General features: G+C 41.2%; 1 protein-coding gene across 1 annotated transcript; it reads left to right on the top strand.

Annotated features, from left to right (window-relative positions):
* The first annotated feature begins 3,663 nt into the window (after nt 1–3,663).
* Nucleotides 3,664–12,937, top strand: LOC139457508 (protein phosphatase 1 regulatory subunit 15A-like). The gene is made up of 3 exons (XM_071238894.1): nt 3,664–3,751; nt 4,255–4,310; nt 11,472–12,937. The coding sequence occupies exons 1-3, from the start codon at nt 3,720–3,722 to the stop codon at nt 12,416–12,418; spliced, it is 1,035 nt and encodes a 344-aa protein (XP_071094995.1). The 5' UTR covers nt 3,664–3,719; the 3' UTR covers nt 12,419–12,937.
* The last annotated feature ends 5,284 nt before the right edge of the window (nt 12,938–18,221 follow it).

The following is an 18,221-nucleotide window of genomic DNA, read 5'->3' as shown; positions in this document are numbered from 1 at the left end:
TACGACCCTCTTTAGGATCTCCTCACGACCGTTTCACGAAAGCCTCTTAGTGCTACGACCTCCTAACCGCTACGAAAGGGTTTACGACCCTCTTTAGGATCTCCTCACGACCGTTTCACGAAAGCCTCTTAGTGCTACGCCCTCCTAACCACTACGACAGGGTTTACGACCCTCTTTAGGATCTCCCTACGACCGTTTCACGAAAGCCTCTTACCGTTACGACCTCCTAACCGCTACGACAGGGTTTACGACCCTCTTTAGGATCTCCTCAAGACCGTTTCACGAAAGCATCTTAATAACGTCGTAAAGTCAATCTTAAACTAGGATGTCGCTACACCTTACGACATCGTATTTAACAAAGCAACGGGACCTCGAAGTAACACGGCACCTGTGAATTTGATCGGCTGATGATCAATCGGCATCGTTTTCTCATGGAGACAGTTATTGTAAACTATAAGAGGGTCTTAAAAGTCATGACATTGTTTACGACGTGGGTTAGGAGGCCCTGTTTCTTTATGCATATGAATCAGAATTTCTGATCGGATTGGCAAAGTCCAAACAAGGTGAAGAGGCAAAGAAGTTTATCTTAAGTGAGTGAGTGAGTGAGTGAGTGAGTGAGTGAGTTGGGTTTAACGCCGCTTTTAACATTATTCCAGTTATATCACGGCGTGTCAGCTTAATGTAGGAGGAAAGCCCGAAGTGATGCAGGTCTCAGACGTTTACCATTTCGGTGAAACCCATGAGCACGGGTATGGTGCTGACAAACCTAGAAACATAATCGGGGCGAACCGGGATTCGAACCCACAATCATAGGTTTCTGGCGTGCCCAAGGGATTCAACTCTGCTCTGCACAGTGAATCGCGGCGCCTCAGACGACTGGACCACCCGTGCCCCCTGTTTATCTTAAGCTTCCGGTATATCGATTATCTGATATAGCTAAAAGAATAACATAAAATAACCAATTCCCTTCCACAGGATTATCCACTTGAACTAACCAGGAGACTTATGAGACAGCTTCATCTGTTTCATAGTTAGATCTTATGCATACTTGGGCTCTCCTGAAATCGTTTATCCTTGGTCTAGGGGTAGAGCATCCGCCCGGAGAGCGGAAGGTCCGGAGTTCGATCCCCGACCGCGTCATACCAAAAGACGTTAAAAGATGGTACGTGTTGTTACCCTGTCTGGCGCTCGGCATTAAGGGGCTAAAACAAGGACTGGTCGGCTCGGAGTCAGTATACTGTGTCTGAGTGGGGTATTCATGTTAAACTGCGGCATGGTATCTCATTGAGTTAGCACTATAAATCGACATCAGTCCGGACTAGTACAAGCAGCCACACAAACACACACACGTACATGCACGTCGCTATATAAGTGCAATAATCTTTGACGCGACGTTAAACCCCATTTCACCTCACCTAACCTCACCTGAAATCGTTTACACACTTGTAATATCACCCTGGGGCCGATACAGCCTAGACCTAGGGGAAGTTTAATACCTCTCAAGATCAGTAAGTCAAATGACGAATGAGTCAAGCGAATCAAATAAGGGAAATGACTCTGTGTAGCTTGACAAGACCAAATATAAAATTTGTCAAGCCACACACAACCTGCTTGGGGAATCTGAGTGGGGGAGTGAGTTTCTGTTTGTTTGTTTGTCTGTTGTTTAACGACACACTCAGCAATATTCCAGCTATATGATGGCGGTCAGTAAATAATCGAGTCTGGACCAGTGACTGACATCATGAGCATCGAGCCCGTGTTGAGCCGGCGAGCCCGCGTTGAGATGGTAATTTGAATGCAGAACATGCTTTCACCTAACAGGCTGAATGGCTTTCATATTCCCCTGAGCGATGAAAATGATATATTGTTCATATATTGTTCGATAATGTCATGCGCTTTTTTTTAAAAAGTGCGCTTTAAACGTGACACGACATCATCAATATTAACGTCGACCAGACATATACTTTGTAGGGTCACACTGGTTCCAGCTGACCAGCAAGAGTTTCCGACAACCAGCAAGAGCGTCCGTCTACAAACAAGAGTGTCTGACAACAAACAAGGGCGTCCGACGACCAGCAAGAGTGTCCGACTACCAACAAGAGTGTCTGACAACAAACAAGAGTGTCCGACGACCAGCAAGAGTGTCCGACTTCCAGCAAGAGTGTCCAACGACCACCAAGAGTTTCCGACTACCAGCAAGAGTGTCCGTCTACAAACAAGAGTATCTGGCGACGAGCAAGAGTGTCCGACATCCAACAAGAGTGTCCAACGACCAGCAAGAGTGTCCGGCGACCAGCAAGAGTGTCTGACAACCAGCAAGAGTATCCGACGACCAGCAAGAGCGTCCGTCGACCAGCAAGAGTATCCGTCGACTAGCAAGAGTGTCTGACGACCAGCAAGAGTATCCGACGACCAGCAAGAGTATCCGACGACCAGCAAGAGCGTCCGTCGACCAGCAAGAGTATCCGACGACCAGCAAGAGCGTCCGTCGACCAGCAAGAGTGTCTGACGACCAGCAAGAGTATCCGACGACCAGCAAGAGTGTCCGGCGACCAGCAAGAGTGTCTGACGACCAGCAAGAGTATCCGACGACCAGCAAGAGCGTCCGTCGACCAACAAGAGCGTCCGACGTCCAACAGGAGCGTCCGGCGACCAACATTTTATATTTCAGGTGCAAAAGCGAGGGAGTTATGCTGCTTGTGACAGTTTTCACTTCCCCATTCGATTCACTACATTTATACATTTGGTACAAAACATGACACATCAAATTTCTTTTTCCTTGTGATCAAAGGACTCCGTTTGTTAAAACGATTGCAGATTTTTTTACACAGGAAGAACAACTTGTTTATGAAACCACCCAGTGAATTAACACGTACACATGGTTAGCACAATATGCTAACATGATGGTTGCACACAATACAGTAAGCTGTCAACGTCATGCAGTCATACAGAGAATGCGAAACCACCACGCAGACAATCAGTTACTTTTGTGAACATCATGCAAAGATACTGAGAAATGAATTCTTTTTAAAAAACACATCCCACAAGCAAAGACAATAATGTCTTAACATCATGCTGACATAAGGTGATATGAACACATCATGCATATTGTCAAGTACATACACAATGATGATACAGTTGATGCTGGGTATAGCTCTTACGTCGTTCTGAAATACATGCATATTATCATTCATTAGATTCAAACGAAGCATGTTGATTGCGAGTGAGTGAGTGAGTTGAGCTCAACGCCGATTTGTACATTATTCCAGACTGGTAATATCACGGCGTGGCAGCTTGATGTAGGAGGAGTGAGTGAGTGAGTTTGGCTTAATGCCGCTTTGAACAGTATTCCAGTTCTATCACGGCGTGTCAGCTTGATTGACATCATGAGCATCGATATAGGCAATTGGGTCACGATGACACCCGATTCCGTTAGTCACCTCTAATCCCTATTTTCACGGGACACAAAGTCATGTGACTACTAGCCACATACCGTTACATGTTTCCCGGTTATTGATCATCCAAACGATTTCAAATATGTCAGACATTTTCCCCGGTAATATATTACTGTGGATAAGCCGGAAGTTTGCAACATATGAACTGCATGCACGTCAAGCGATCCGAAACAGCACAACGAAGTCACTTGTGAGATCGAGTGTTACCGACATGTTCGTCAGTTTGACAGGGACTGCGGGGCTATGTGAAAAACATGCTTCAACATGGCACATAAGTACATCGGAATAACGCTCAGGTAACTTTACTCGGATGGATGGATGTTAGATGAGTATGGATGGATGGGTGGGTGGAGCAATTATGGTTGGTGGATGGATGGGTGATGGATGTGTATCGGACGGATGGATGATGGATGGATGGATAGGTATAGGATGGATGGGCGAGTGGATGGATGGATGGATGGATGGATGGATGGATAGATGGATGGATGGTTGAGTTAGTGAGTGGCTTGATAGGTATAGGATGGATTGGTGGGTGAACGAGTGGTTGGATGGACTGATAGATGAATAGACGGATGGATGAATAGACGCATGGATGGATGGATACTGTATGCACCGACAAATGGACGGCCCATGAACAGCCCACCCTTCTTACAGAATTTGGGTATCAACAATTTTCAAAATATGTTAATACCACTGCACTGTATGTGTATTTATATTTCTGTCATTTTTAACGTAGAATTAACTCGATGTATTGACTGATGCACCTCCTAGTATACCCACCTGCATCTTACTCTTTCAGCCAAGTGTACATCAGTGTGACTCAGACAGAAACTTCCAATTCCTCTTACGCCTTAGGTATGTAACCTTTTGAGAATATCTGCATCACGCCCGTTCATCGTCCCATATGACACCATCCCAACTCACTCACACACTCCCATATGACACCATCCCAACTCACTCACACACTCCCATATGACACCATCCCAACTCACTCACACACTCCCATATGACACCATCCCAACTCACTCACACACTCCCATATGACACCATCCCAACTCACTCACACACTCCCATATGACACCATCCCAACTCACTCACACACTCCCACATGGCACCATCCCAACTCACTCACACACTCCCACATGACACCATCCCAACTCACTCACACACTCCCATATGACACCATCCCAACTCACTCACACACTCCCACATGGCACCATCCCAACTCACTCACTCACTCCCATATGACACCATCCCAACTCACTCACACACTCCCACATGGCACCATCCCAACTCACTCACACACTCCCACATGACACCATCTCAACTCACTCACACACTCCCACATGACACCATCCCAACTCACTCACACACTCCCACATGACACCATCCCAACTCACTCACACACTCCCATATGACACCATCCCAACTCACTCACACACTCCCACATGGCACCATCCCAATCACTCACACACTCCCACATGGCACCATCCCAACTCACTCACACACTCCAACATGACACCATCCCAACTCACTCACACACTCCCACATGACACCATCCCAACTCACTCACACACTCCCACATGGCACCATCCCAACTCACTCACACACTCCCACATGGCACCATCCCAACTCACTCACACACTCCCACATGGCACCATCCCAACTCACTCACACACTCCCACATGGCACCATCCCAACTCACTCACACACTCCCACATGGCACCATCCCAACTCACTCACACACTCCCACATGGCACCATCCCAACTCACTCACACACTCCCATATGACACCATCCCAACTCACTCACACACTCCCATATGACACCATCCCAACTCACTCACACACTCCCACATGGCACCATCCCAACTCACTCACACACTCCCACATGACACCATCCCAACTCACTCACACACTCCCACATGGCACCATCCCAACTCACTCACACACTCCCACATGGCACCATCCCAACTCACTCACACACTCCCACATGGCACCATCCCAACTCACTCACACACTCCCACATGGCACCATCCCAACTCACTCACACACTCCCACATGGCACCATCCCGCCAGGATGAGTGAGTTACTTTTCACGAGGCGTTAATCCAAATTCACACACTCGTTTTGAAAATCATACACAGGAATGATATTGTATTTCGTTTCAATGAACAACTGGAACAATGTTTCCTTTACCCGTGTACTTCCATGTCTACTGCGACCTTACGTTCCTCATACCGGCTAGATAGTAAGTAAAATATACAGAATTGAGTTGATAAGAACGTAGAATTTTCATTTCAGTTGAAAAGAAAATCTCTTGGTTTTGTAGTACATCATGACAGAACGCTGTGTTTCCCCAGGATAACTCGTTTTAAAACTGGTTACTTATAAGAATTTTGTTCCTCGAATCGACGTAAGACGTACAAATACTAGTTTACATGGCGGTGGACAGAGGCTAATCGATAGTCAGTGTGTATGTACAACACACGTATCATCAGGTAGTCAGTGTATATGTACAACATATGTATCATCAGGTAGTTAGTGTATATAAACAACACACGTATCATCAGGTAGTCAGTGTATATGTACAACATATGTATCATCAGGTAGTTAGTGTATATGTACAACACACATATCATCAGGTAGTCAGTGTATATGTACAACACATGTATCATCAGGTAGTTAGTGTATATGTACAACACATGTATCATCAGGTAGTTAGTGTATATGTACAACACATGTATCATCAGGTAGTTAGTGTATATGTACAACACATGTGTCATCAGATAGTCAGTGTATATGTACAACACATGTATCATCAGGTAGTTAGTGTATATGTACAACGCATGTATCATCAGGTAGTTAGTGTATATGTACAACACATGTATTATCAGTTAGTTAGTGTATATGTACAACACATGTATCATCAGGTAGTTAGTGTATATGTACAACGCATGTATCATCAGGTAGTTAGTGTATATGTACAACACATGTATTATCAGTTAGTTAGTGTATATGTACAACACATGTATCATCAGGTAGTTAGTGTATATGTACAACACATGTATCATCAGGTAGTTAGTGTATATGTACACCACATGTATCATCAGGTAGTTAGTGTATATGTACAACACATGTGTCATCAGATAGTCAGTGTATATGTACAACACATGTATCATCAGGTAGTTAGTGTATATGTACAACGCATGTATCATCAGGTAGTTAGTGTATATGTACAACACATGTATTATCAGTTAGTTAGTGTATATGTACAACACATGTATCATCAGGTAGTTAGTGTATATGTACAACACATGTATCATCAGGTAGTCAGTGTATATGTACAACACATGTATCATCAGGTAGTTAGTGTATATGTACAACACACATATCATCAGGTAGTCAGTGTATATGTACAACACATGTATCATCAGGTAGTTAGTGTATATGTACAACACATGTATCATCAGGTAGTTAGTGTATATGTACAACACATGTATCATCAGGTAGTTAGTGTATATGTACAACACATGTGTCATCAGATAGTCAGTGTATATGTACAACACATGTATCATCAGGTAGTTAGTGTATATGTACAACGCATGTATCATCAGGTAGTTAGTGTATATGTACAACACATGTATTATCAGTTAGTTAGTGTATATGTACAACACATGTATCATCAGGTAGTTAGTGTATATGTACAACACATGTATCATCAGGTAGTCAGTGTATATGTACAACACATGTATCATCAGGTAGTTAGTGTATATGTACAACACACGTATTATCAGGTAGTCAGTGTATATGTACAACACACGTATCACCAGGTAGTCAGTGTATATGTGCAACACATGTATCATCAGATAGTCAGTGTATATGTACAACACATGTATCATCAGATAGTCAGTGTATATGTACAACACATGTGTCATCAGATAGTCAGTGTATATGTACAACACATGTGTCATCAGATAGTCAGTGTTTATGTACAACACATGTGTCATCAGATAGTCAGTGTATATGTACAACACATGTGTCATCAGATAGTCAGTGTATATGTACAACACATGTTTCATCAGGTAGTCAGTGTATATGGACAACACATGTATCATTACGTACTTATTGTATATGTACAACACATGTATCATCAGGTAGTTAGTGTATATGTACAACACATGTATCATCAGGTAGTCAGTGTATATGTACAACATATGTATCATCAGGTAGTCAGTGTATATGTACAATACATGTATCATCAGGTAGTCAGTGTATATGTACAACACATGTATCATCAGGTAGTTAGTGTATAATTACAACACATGTATCATCAAGTAGTCAGTGTATATGTACAACACACATATTATCAGAGAGTCAGTGTATATGTACAACACATGTATCATCAGGTAGTCAGTGTATATGTACAACATATGTATCATCAGGTAGTCAGTGTATATGTACAAAACATGTATCATAAGGTAGTCAGTGCATCTGTACAACACACGTATTATCAGGTAGTCAGTGTATATGTACAACACATGTATCATCAGGTAGTTAGTGTATATGTACAACACATGTATCATCAGGTAAACAGTGTATATGTACAACACATGTATCATCAGGTAGTCAGTGTATATGGACAACACATGTATCATTACGTACTTATTGTATATGTACAACACTATATCACCAGGAAGCCAGTGTTTATGTACATCAAATGTTTCATCAGGTAGTCAGTGGATATGTACAACACATGTATCACCAGGTAGTCAGTGTATATGCACAACACATGTATTATCAGGTAGTCAGTGTATATGTACAACACATGTATCATCAGGTAGTCAGTGTATATGTACAACACATGTATCATCAGGTAGTTAGTGTATATGTACAACACATGTATCATCAGGTAGTTAGATTATATGTACAACACATGTATCATCAGGTAGTCTGTGTATATGTACAACACATGTATTATCAGGTAGTCAGTGTATATATGTACAACACATGTATCATCAGGTAGTCAGTGTATATGCACAACACATGTGTTATCAGGTAGTCAGTGTATATGTACAACACATGTATCGTCAGGTGGTTTGTGTATATGCACAACACATGTATCATCAGGTAGTCAGTGTATATGTACAACACATGTATCATCAGGTAGTCAGTGTATATGTACAACACATGTATCGTCAGGTAGTCAGTGTATATGCACAACACATGTATCATCAGGTAGTCAGTGTATATGTACAACACATGTATCATCAGGTAGTTAGTGTATATGTACAACACATGTATCATCAGGTAGTCAGTGTATATGTACAACATATGTATCATCAGGTAGTCAGTGTATATGTACAAAACATGTATCATAAGGTAGTCAGTGCATCTGTACAACACACGTGTTATCAGGTAGTCAGTGGATATGTACAACACATGTATCATCAGGTAGTTAGTGTATATGTACAACACATGTATCATCAGGTAAACAGTGTATATGTACAACACATGTATCATCAGGTAGTCAGTGTATATGGACAACACATGTATCATTACGTACTTATTGTATATGTACAACACTATATCACCAGGAAGCCAGTGTTTATGTACATCACATGTTTCATCAGGTAGTCAGTGTATATGTACAACACATGTATCACCAGGTAGTCAGTGTATATGCACAACACATGTATTATCAGGTAGTCAGTGTATATGTACAACACATGTATCATCAGGTAGTCAGTGTATATGTACAGCACATGTATCATCAGGTAGTCAGTGTATATGTACAACACATGTATCATCAGGTAGTTAGATTATATGTACAACACATGTATCATCAGGTAGTCTGTGTATATGTACAACACATGTATTATCAGGTAGTCAGTGTATATATGTACAACACATGTATCATCAGGTAGTCAGTGTATATGCACAACACATGTGTTATCAGGTAGTCAGTGTATATGTACAACACATGTATCGTCAGGTGGTTTGTGTATATGCACAACACATGTATCATCAGGTAGTCAGTGTATATGTACAACACATGTATCATCAGGTAGTCAGTGTATATGTACAACACATGTATCGTCAGGTAGTCAGTGTATATGCACAACACATGTATCATCAGGTAGTCAGTGTATATGTACAACACATGTATCATCAGGTAGTCAGTGTATATGTACAACACATGTATCGTCAGGTAGTCAGTGTATATGCACAACACATGTATCATCAGGTAGTCAGTGTATATGTACAACACATGTATCATCAGGTAGTCAGTGTATATGTACAACACATGTATCATCAGGTAGTCAGTGTATATGTACAACACATGTATCATCAGGTAGTCAGTGTATATGTACAACACATGTATCATCAGGTAGTCAGTGTATATGCACAACACAAGTATTATCAGGTAGTCAGTGTATATGCACAACACATGTATCATCAGGTGGTTTGTGTGTATGAACAACACATGTATCGTCAGGTAGTAACTGTAGTGTACAACTTAAGGAATATGCATAATACAGATGCATCGCCAGTTGGTTAGTGTTTAAGCACATCACCGAGTAGTCAGTACAAACAAGACATAAAGTTAATATTTTAAGAAGGATACTAAGTTGAAATTTCAAGATTCATACTAAGATGAAATTTCAAGATACATACTACATTGAAATATCAAGATAATAAGTTGAAATTTCAAGATTTATACTAAGATGAAATTTCAAGATACAAAGTTGATATTTCAAGATACATACTAAGATGAAATTTCAAGGTACTAAGTTAATATTTCAAGATACTAAGTTGAAATTTCAAGATTTATACGAAGATGAAATTTCAAGATACAAAGTTGATATTTCAAGATACATACTAAGATGAAATTTCAAGGTACTAAATTGAAATTTCAGGATACTAAGTTGAAATTTCAAGATTCATACTAAGATGAAATTTCAAGGTACTAAGTTGATATTTCAAGATACTAAGTTGAAATTTCAAGATACATACTAAGTTGAAATTTCAAGATATATACTGAGTTGAAATTTCAAGATATATACTGAGTTGAAATTTCAAGATATATACTGAGTTGAAATTGCAAGATATATACTGAGTTGAAATTTCAAGATATATACTGAGTTGAAATTTCAAGATACTAAGTTGAAATTTCAAGATACATGCTAAGATGAAATTTCAAGATACTAAGTTGATATTTCAAGATACATACTAAGATGAAATTTCAAGGTACTAAATTGAAATTTCAGGATACTAAGTTGAAATTTCAAGATTCATACTAAGATGAAATTTCAAGGTACTAAGTTGATATTTCAAGATACTAAGTTGAAATTTCAAGATACATACTAAGTTGAAATTTCAAGATATATACTGAGTTGAAATTTCAAGATATATACTGAGTTGAAATTTCAAGATATATACTGAGTTGAAATTGCAAGATATATACTGAGTTGAAATTTCAAGATATATACTGAGTTGAAATTTCAAGATACTAAGTTGAAATTTCAAGATACATGCTAAGATGAAATTTCAAGATACTAAGTTGATATTTCAAGATACTAGGTTGAAATTTCAAGATTCATACTAAGATGAAATTTCAAGGTACTAAGTTGATATTTCAAGATACTAAGTTGAAATTTCAAGATACATACTAAGTTGAAATTTCAAGATATATACTGAGTTGAAATTTCAAGATATATACTGAGTTGAAATTTCAAGATATATACTGAGTTGAAATTGCAAGATGTATACTGAGTTGAAATTTCAAGATACTAAGTTGAAATTTTAAGATTCATACTAAGTTGAAATTTCAAGATACTAAGTTGAAATTTCAAAATACATACTAAGATGAAATTTCAAGATACTAAGTTGATATTTCAAGATACTAAGTTGAAATTTTAAGATTCATCCTAAGTTGAAATTTCAAGATACATACTAAGTTGAAAATTCCAAGATACTAAGTTGAAATTTCAAAACATGCATGTTTCTGTTCACAGGGTCAAACGACTGCTCTAAAGATTGCCGTTTACCCACCGGTGTCGCAGTCACCCTTGTCATCATCAACGCCGTTGCCATAGTGACGTATCTGTGGAAGAGACGCCAGGCATGGCATGAACAGAAACTGTCGGAACATCCCCCAGACGTTGTTGGGATGACAGACGACAGTGCGTCTGACTTTGAGTATGCCACCGTTGCTGACGTTACCACTGCCGCGGAAGAAAAGCCTAGCCAAGTTGTGGTTGGGGCGTCAGCATCTCGCGAGGTCATCTTAGTCAATCAAACCTATGTCTCGGCCGGACGATACATGAAGAGCGGAACACCTACAGATGGTAGCAGGCCACGAACCTGCGGGGAATTCAGGAACAAGCAGGCCGATGAAGCTGGGCATTACGTCAACGTTGCGAGTCGTGCACGTAGTAAAGACACTGTTGAAACAAATAAACCAGGACAAGACACACCTGCGCAAGACATACTTGATCAAGACCTATCGGAGCTAGACACATCCGAGCAAGATACATCGGATACAGACATACAGGAACTAGACACACCTGTGCAAGACACACTTGATGAAGGCACACCGGAGCGAGACACATTTGAGCAAGACACACTTTATCAGGACATACCGGAGCTAGACACAACTGTGCAAGACACACTTGATGAAAGCATGCCGCAGCTAGACACTTCTGAGCAAGACACACATTATCAGGACATTCCGGAGCTAGACACAACTGTAAAAGACACACTTGATGAAGGCATGCCCGAGCTTGACACATTTGAGCAAGATACACATTATCAGGAGATACCGGAGCAAGACACATCTGATACAGACACATCTGAGCAAGACTCGCTTTATCAAGAGATACCGGAGCTAGACACACCTGGACAAGACACATCTGATACAGACACACCGGAGCTAGAACCACTTAGAGCAAGACACATCTGATACAGATACCGGAGCTGGACACATCTGAGCAAGACAGACTTTATTATTATGGTGATCGTGAGGTATAAATCACTATATCTGTCTTTGAAGTATGAATGCAAGGGTTCACTTATCTTTGATTTCAATCTTCTTCGCGTATCGCTTCGTGGTCGTGACCCTAACAGCGTCACGTGACATCCGCCAACTGTTAATTTTATACATCCAACACCTGCAATGTGCGGACATTGAAAGCAGAGGTCCTTACAATGATGTTCATGTGTGACCTTACTTCGCAGGATACTTCCTGGTATATGTTTTGGTTTCAACATTTATTCACAAGTAGTGCACGGCGTTCAGCTGCAAGTTCTCTCTACTGAGCCTCGCCTCTCCACGGCATTGATAAATATCAAAATCACGGTCCCACACACGCATGCACACGCGCGCACACGCACGCATATGCACGCACACGCAGGCACACACACACACACATACCCACGCACGCACATACGCACGAGCTTGCACGCACGTACGTACGCACACACACGCACACATATATACGCACTCACGCACCCACGCACCCACGCACCCACACAATACAACATGACGAGGGCACGGGTGGCCCAGTCGTCTAAGGCGCCGCGATTCGCTGTGCAGAGTTGCGTCCCTTAGGCACGCCAGAAACCTATGAATTACGGTTCGCCCCGATTATGTTTCTAGGTTTGTCAGCACCATACCCGTGCTCGTGGGTTTCACCGAAGTGGTCAACGCCTGAGGCCTGCATCACTTCGGGCTTTCCTCCCACATTAAGCTGACACACCGTGATATAACTGGAATAATGTTAAAAGCGGCGTTAAACCCAACTCACTCACTCACTCACTCACTCACTACAACAATAACATCAAACTTACATCGGTGATACATGGTCTATGTAGTTTAACAGAATGGACTGTTTCATGTAATTGCAGCATACATATAAATATATATGACGGCCATGATGTAGCAGAGGACTGTTAACAATACAATTTGAGAGTATGAACCCCGGACACTATCAAGACTGGATCCGCACAAACAGTGAAACATGTGTGGTATAAACAATATGTATAATCGACAGATACTAGTATATGGTATAGCTAACCTGGGAATTATCCCGGTTACATCTGGCGTGTGTGTCATGTGTGACAACGACTGTGATGATATTGTGTATCACAAACTTGGAACTGTGATAGGCTTACAGTGAGTGAGTGAGTATGGTTTTACGCCGCTTTTAGCAATAGTCCAGCAATATCATGGCGGGGACACCATAAATGGGCTTCACACATTGTACCCATGTCGGGAATCGAACCCAGGTCTTCGGCGTGACGAGCGAACGCTTTAACCACTAGGCTGTCCGACCGCCCCTTGTGATAGGCTTACAGCACAGCGGAATATTCTGTCTGAGAAACTGTTTGACCACCTGTCATTAAAACAGTACCTAAAATAGCAGGTTGTGTTTACAATGAAGTAGGGGCGGTCGGGTAGCCTAGTGGTCTAAGCGTTCGCTCGTCACGCCTAAGACCCGGGTTCGATTCCCGACATGGGTACAACATATTAAGCCCATTTCTGGTGTCCCCCGCCGTGATATTGCTGGAATATTACCAAAAGCGGCGTAAAACCATACTCACTCACTCACTCACTACAATGGGGTAAAGAAGTGACACCCCTTGTGGCCGGTATGTCGCCTGATACGTGTTCACAATCAATAAACAACTTGCAGCAGGAAGTCAGGTGATGGCAGCTGCAATCTATCCTGTATCTAACACATCATGTTAAGATGTGCATGTAAATACTGATATTGTAAATCTTTCCATACTCCCCGAAACTAATGGAGGAAATAAAGATTGTTCATTAATAGCGCCTGACAAGGCTGCTTGGTTTGTATATTGCCCAGGAGGCTGAGAATGAAAATCAAATGCACGCTGATCCAATGAGTGTTTCGAGGCAAGCGATGTATAAGTATTATAAAAAAGATTATACATACATACATACATACATACATACATACATACATACATACATACATACATACATACATACATACATACATACATACTTACATACATACATACATACATACATACATACATACATACATACATACATACATACACACATACATACATACATACATACATACAAAAACACATACATACATACATACATACATACATACATACATACATACATACATACATACATACATACATACATACATACAAAAACACATACATACTTACATACATACATACATACATACATACACACATACATACATACATACATACATACAAAAACACATACATACTTACATACATACATACATACATACATACACACATACATACATACATACATACATACAAAAACACATACATACATACATACATACATACAAAAACACATACATACATACATACATACATACATACATACATACATACACACACACATACATACATACATACATACATACATACATACAAAAACACATACATACTTACATACATACATACATACATACATACATACATACATACATACATACATACATACAAAAACACATACATACATACATACATACATACATACATACATACCTACACACACATACCTACCTATCTACCTACCTACCTACCTACCTACCTACCTACCTACATACATACATACATACATACATACATACCTACACACACACATACCTACCTATCTACATACATACATACATACATACATACATACATACATACATACATACATACATACATACATTACCAGGTACCACAGTAGCCCAAACCCCACGTTTGAAAGTCGGATGTAAGAAAATAAAGCGACAAAACCTTTTCGAGTTGATTGAACGATTCGGACTATATCATGAGCATGTGTTTATGAATCACTATGAAATAGTGATGATACCAGGTGTTCGAGAAAAAGTGAGCATATCCTGCGTCGGCACGCGTCAAAACACATCCATATGCAAGTCAATTGTTCACCTAAATGAACACGGGAATATATTGTACGAGTCAAAATATGGAATTGCAGATGTATCACATTGGGGACAGGACATTTATTCTAAAACTCTTGCTTGTGTTAAAATTTCAAAGAGTAGCATCTGAGATTATTTTAACAGTCTCAGTGGTATACGACAAGGGTGCGTTTTGAGTCCTCTTTTGTTTTCGTTATTCATAAATCAGTTGGTAGCGGACGCCCAGCACTGTGGTGGTAGAGGGATATTTGTACATGAGCATTTACTGGAATTGGTTCTTCTCAAGTCAAAATAGGGAGTTGCATCGGACATCATTTTTGTCACAGAAGTGCCAAATTGGGTAACGCCATCCACATATCTACCATAACACTTTTTTCAAGCTTTATTGAAGCCTTGAATGTTGAAACAACCTTTTAGCAAGAGTAGTATGGGGCTCTTTCAAATCTTGTTAGAAAGACCATGCTCGATTACACCTCACAGTTGTGAAATGAAGACACCTGAGGCTTACAGTCTCGTGGAAAGTCTATTGTCACTCTGAATTTTTATGCGTAGATCTAAATGTGAAACAGGCGAGGCGGTCTCACTGGTCTCCTTTATTTCTAGTTCAGGTGCGTGAATCAGTGGAAGGAAATTAGCTATTTGATTGTCCTTCTCGAGAAATGTGTAAAATGAATCTCTTTCATACTATGCAGTGTATAGTATACAAACAATGCCTGTGGTATATATGTCAGGGGTTCCCCACTATTCCCTGAAATGCAGTCCTCCACGTCACACATGTTACCTCAAGGAAGAACACATAACAGGTGCGGGGCGGTCGGGTAGCCTAGTGGTTAAAGCGTTCGCTCGTCGCGCCGAAGACCCGGGTTCGATTCCCGACATGGGCACAATGTGTGAAGCCCATTTCTGGTGTCCCCGCCGTAATATTGCTGGACTATTGCTAAAAGCGGCGTAAAACCATACTCACTCACTATAACAGGTGCGGGAATGGAAGCAAACCACATTAATTATGTTTCACATAACGACATTTGCTTGATCCATGTCATCGTATCCCAATTGCGTGGATCGATGCTCATGATATCCATCACTGGATTGTCTGGTCCAGACTCGATTATTTACAGACCGCCGTCATATAGCTGGAAAATTGCTGAGTGTGGCGTTAAACAACAAATAAACAAAACAAAACATACCCATCAGTAAAAGACCGTGGTAAGATATGTTACTAGTGAATCGTCTTCTGGTTTTCAACACAGTGTGGCAGTGTGGGTTCGAATCCCGCAAGGGACTTGACCCAAAAAATTACAAAAATCTTTACTTTACTAAGAAAGTGTTTTCCAAGATGTAACATTTGTTATTTAATATACACAACAGTCCGTTTCATAAACGTATTATGATTTTCAATACACATTCCTTGTTCAATCACACAGATAGATACCTTAACACAGATGCATCAGGACTTGGCCTCCTCTGCCCAGACATTGGTTAAAATGGGAACCCTTCAAGGCTGGTGAGCTAAGGTGCAAGTAACACACCTCTCTCCTTCGTGACACCAAGGAAGACACCTGCTGCCCCCTGCAGCATACACGAGAAAACACGTCAAAACACGTGTATATTAGCTACCAACCATCAGTGATCAACACTACATCGGGCGATCTCACCATATCTAATATATCAAGGTACGAAGACATGCATCAACCAAGTCAGCGAGTGAAGGTCCCAAAATGCTGGCAAGGTCCTGACATGCAATATCATTGTTGGAATGCAAATTCCCTGTCCATGTTTTATGAGATTTATTTCACATTACGTGCTTAGATTTGACAACAGTCCCTACCGGACAGGCGGGCGTAATGGGTATTAACGTTGTAGTATGTGCTGGCTTTGAAGACATTACTTGGGCAGAGCTTCTGACATTCGCTCTATCATAGATCCTGTCAATATTATCCACTTCCTAAATCTGCATCAAGCTATGACCAGCTGACACACACACTGTTCCGTTGTCTCAGCTGTTGGGAAGCAGTCCTGGTTAATGTCATTCAAGTTTCCCTAATGTCTAGACGGTGATGATTTCATATGGTACTTGAGAGGCATTGTTACAACTTTAGTTTCAGTGACGCTTTTTGCGTTCCCGTCATGAACAGGCTAGATACTGGATAGAGAATACCAATTGATAGTGGCCGGTCTACCACACTTCCGCCCTACACAAGAACCCTGTTGGGATTCCTGATCAGCCTAATCTCAAAAGTCTGATAAAGATGGAATTGGCAGGTTCGAATCTTGTACCGGGCTGAACGTGTTGTCATGCCCCGACAAGGTGGGGCGTTCGCCGTGTTCTCGGTAAACTCAAGGTGAGGTGAGGTGAGGTGAGGTGAGGTGAGGTGGTGGGGCTGGGCTGGGCTGGGCGGGGCTGGGCGGGGCGAGGAGAGGAGAGGAGAGGAGAAGCAAGTTAAGGTGAAGTTGGGTTTAAAGTCGCTTTCCAGATTATTGGACCTGTATAGCGATTTGCATGCACGTGTGTGCGTGGCTGCTTGTACTAATCCGAAGCTATACGGGTTGCCATGTGCTAGCCCACTGAGATACCATGCTGCAGTTCAACATAAATACCCCACTCAGACACTTTGTACTGACTCAGAGCCGACCAGTCCTTGTTCTATCCCCTTAATGCCGAGCGCCTGGCAGGGTAACAACAAGTATCATCTTTTAAGCATATCATTATACATATCGTCAAGCATATCGTCATGCATATCGTCAATCATATCGTCATGCATATCGTCAAGCATATCGTCAAGCATATCGTCATGCATATCGTCA

The sequence above is a fragment of the Haliotis cracherodii genome, unplaced genomic scaffold (genome assembly GCF_022045235.1).
Source record: "Haliotis cracherodii isolate W230 unplaced genomic scaffold, xgHalCrac1.p SCAF_12, whole genome shotgun sequence".
In the NCBI taxonomy this organism is placed as follows: domain Eukaryota; kingdom Metazoa; phylum Mollusca; class Gastropoda; order Lepetellida; family Haliotidae; genus Haliotis; species Haliotis cracherodii.
The sequence above is the reverse complement of the archived record's forward strand: the minus strand, read 5'-3'. Positions and strand labels throughout refer to the sequence as shown.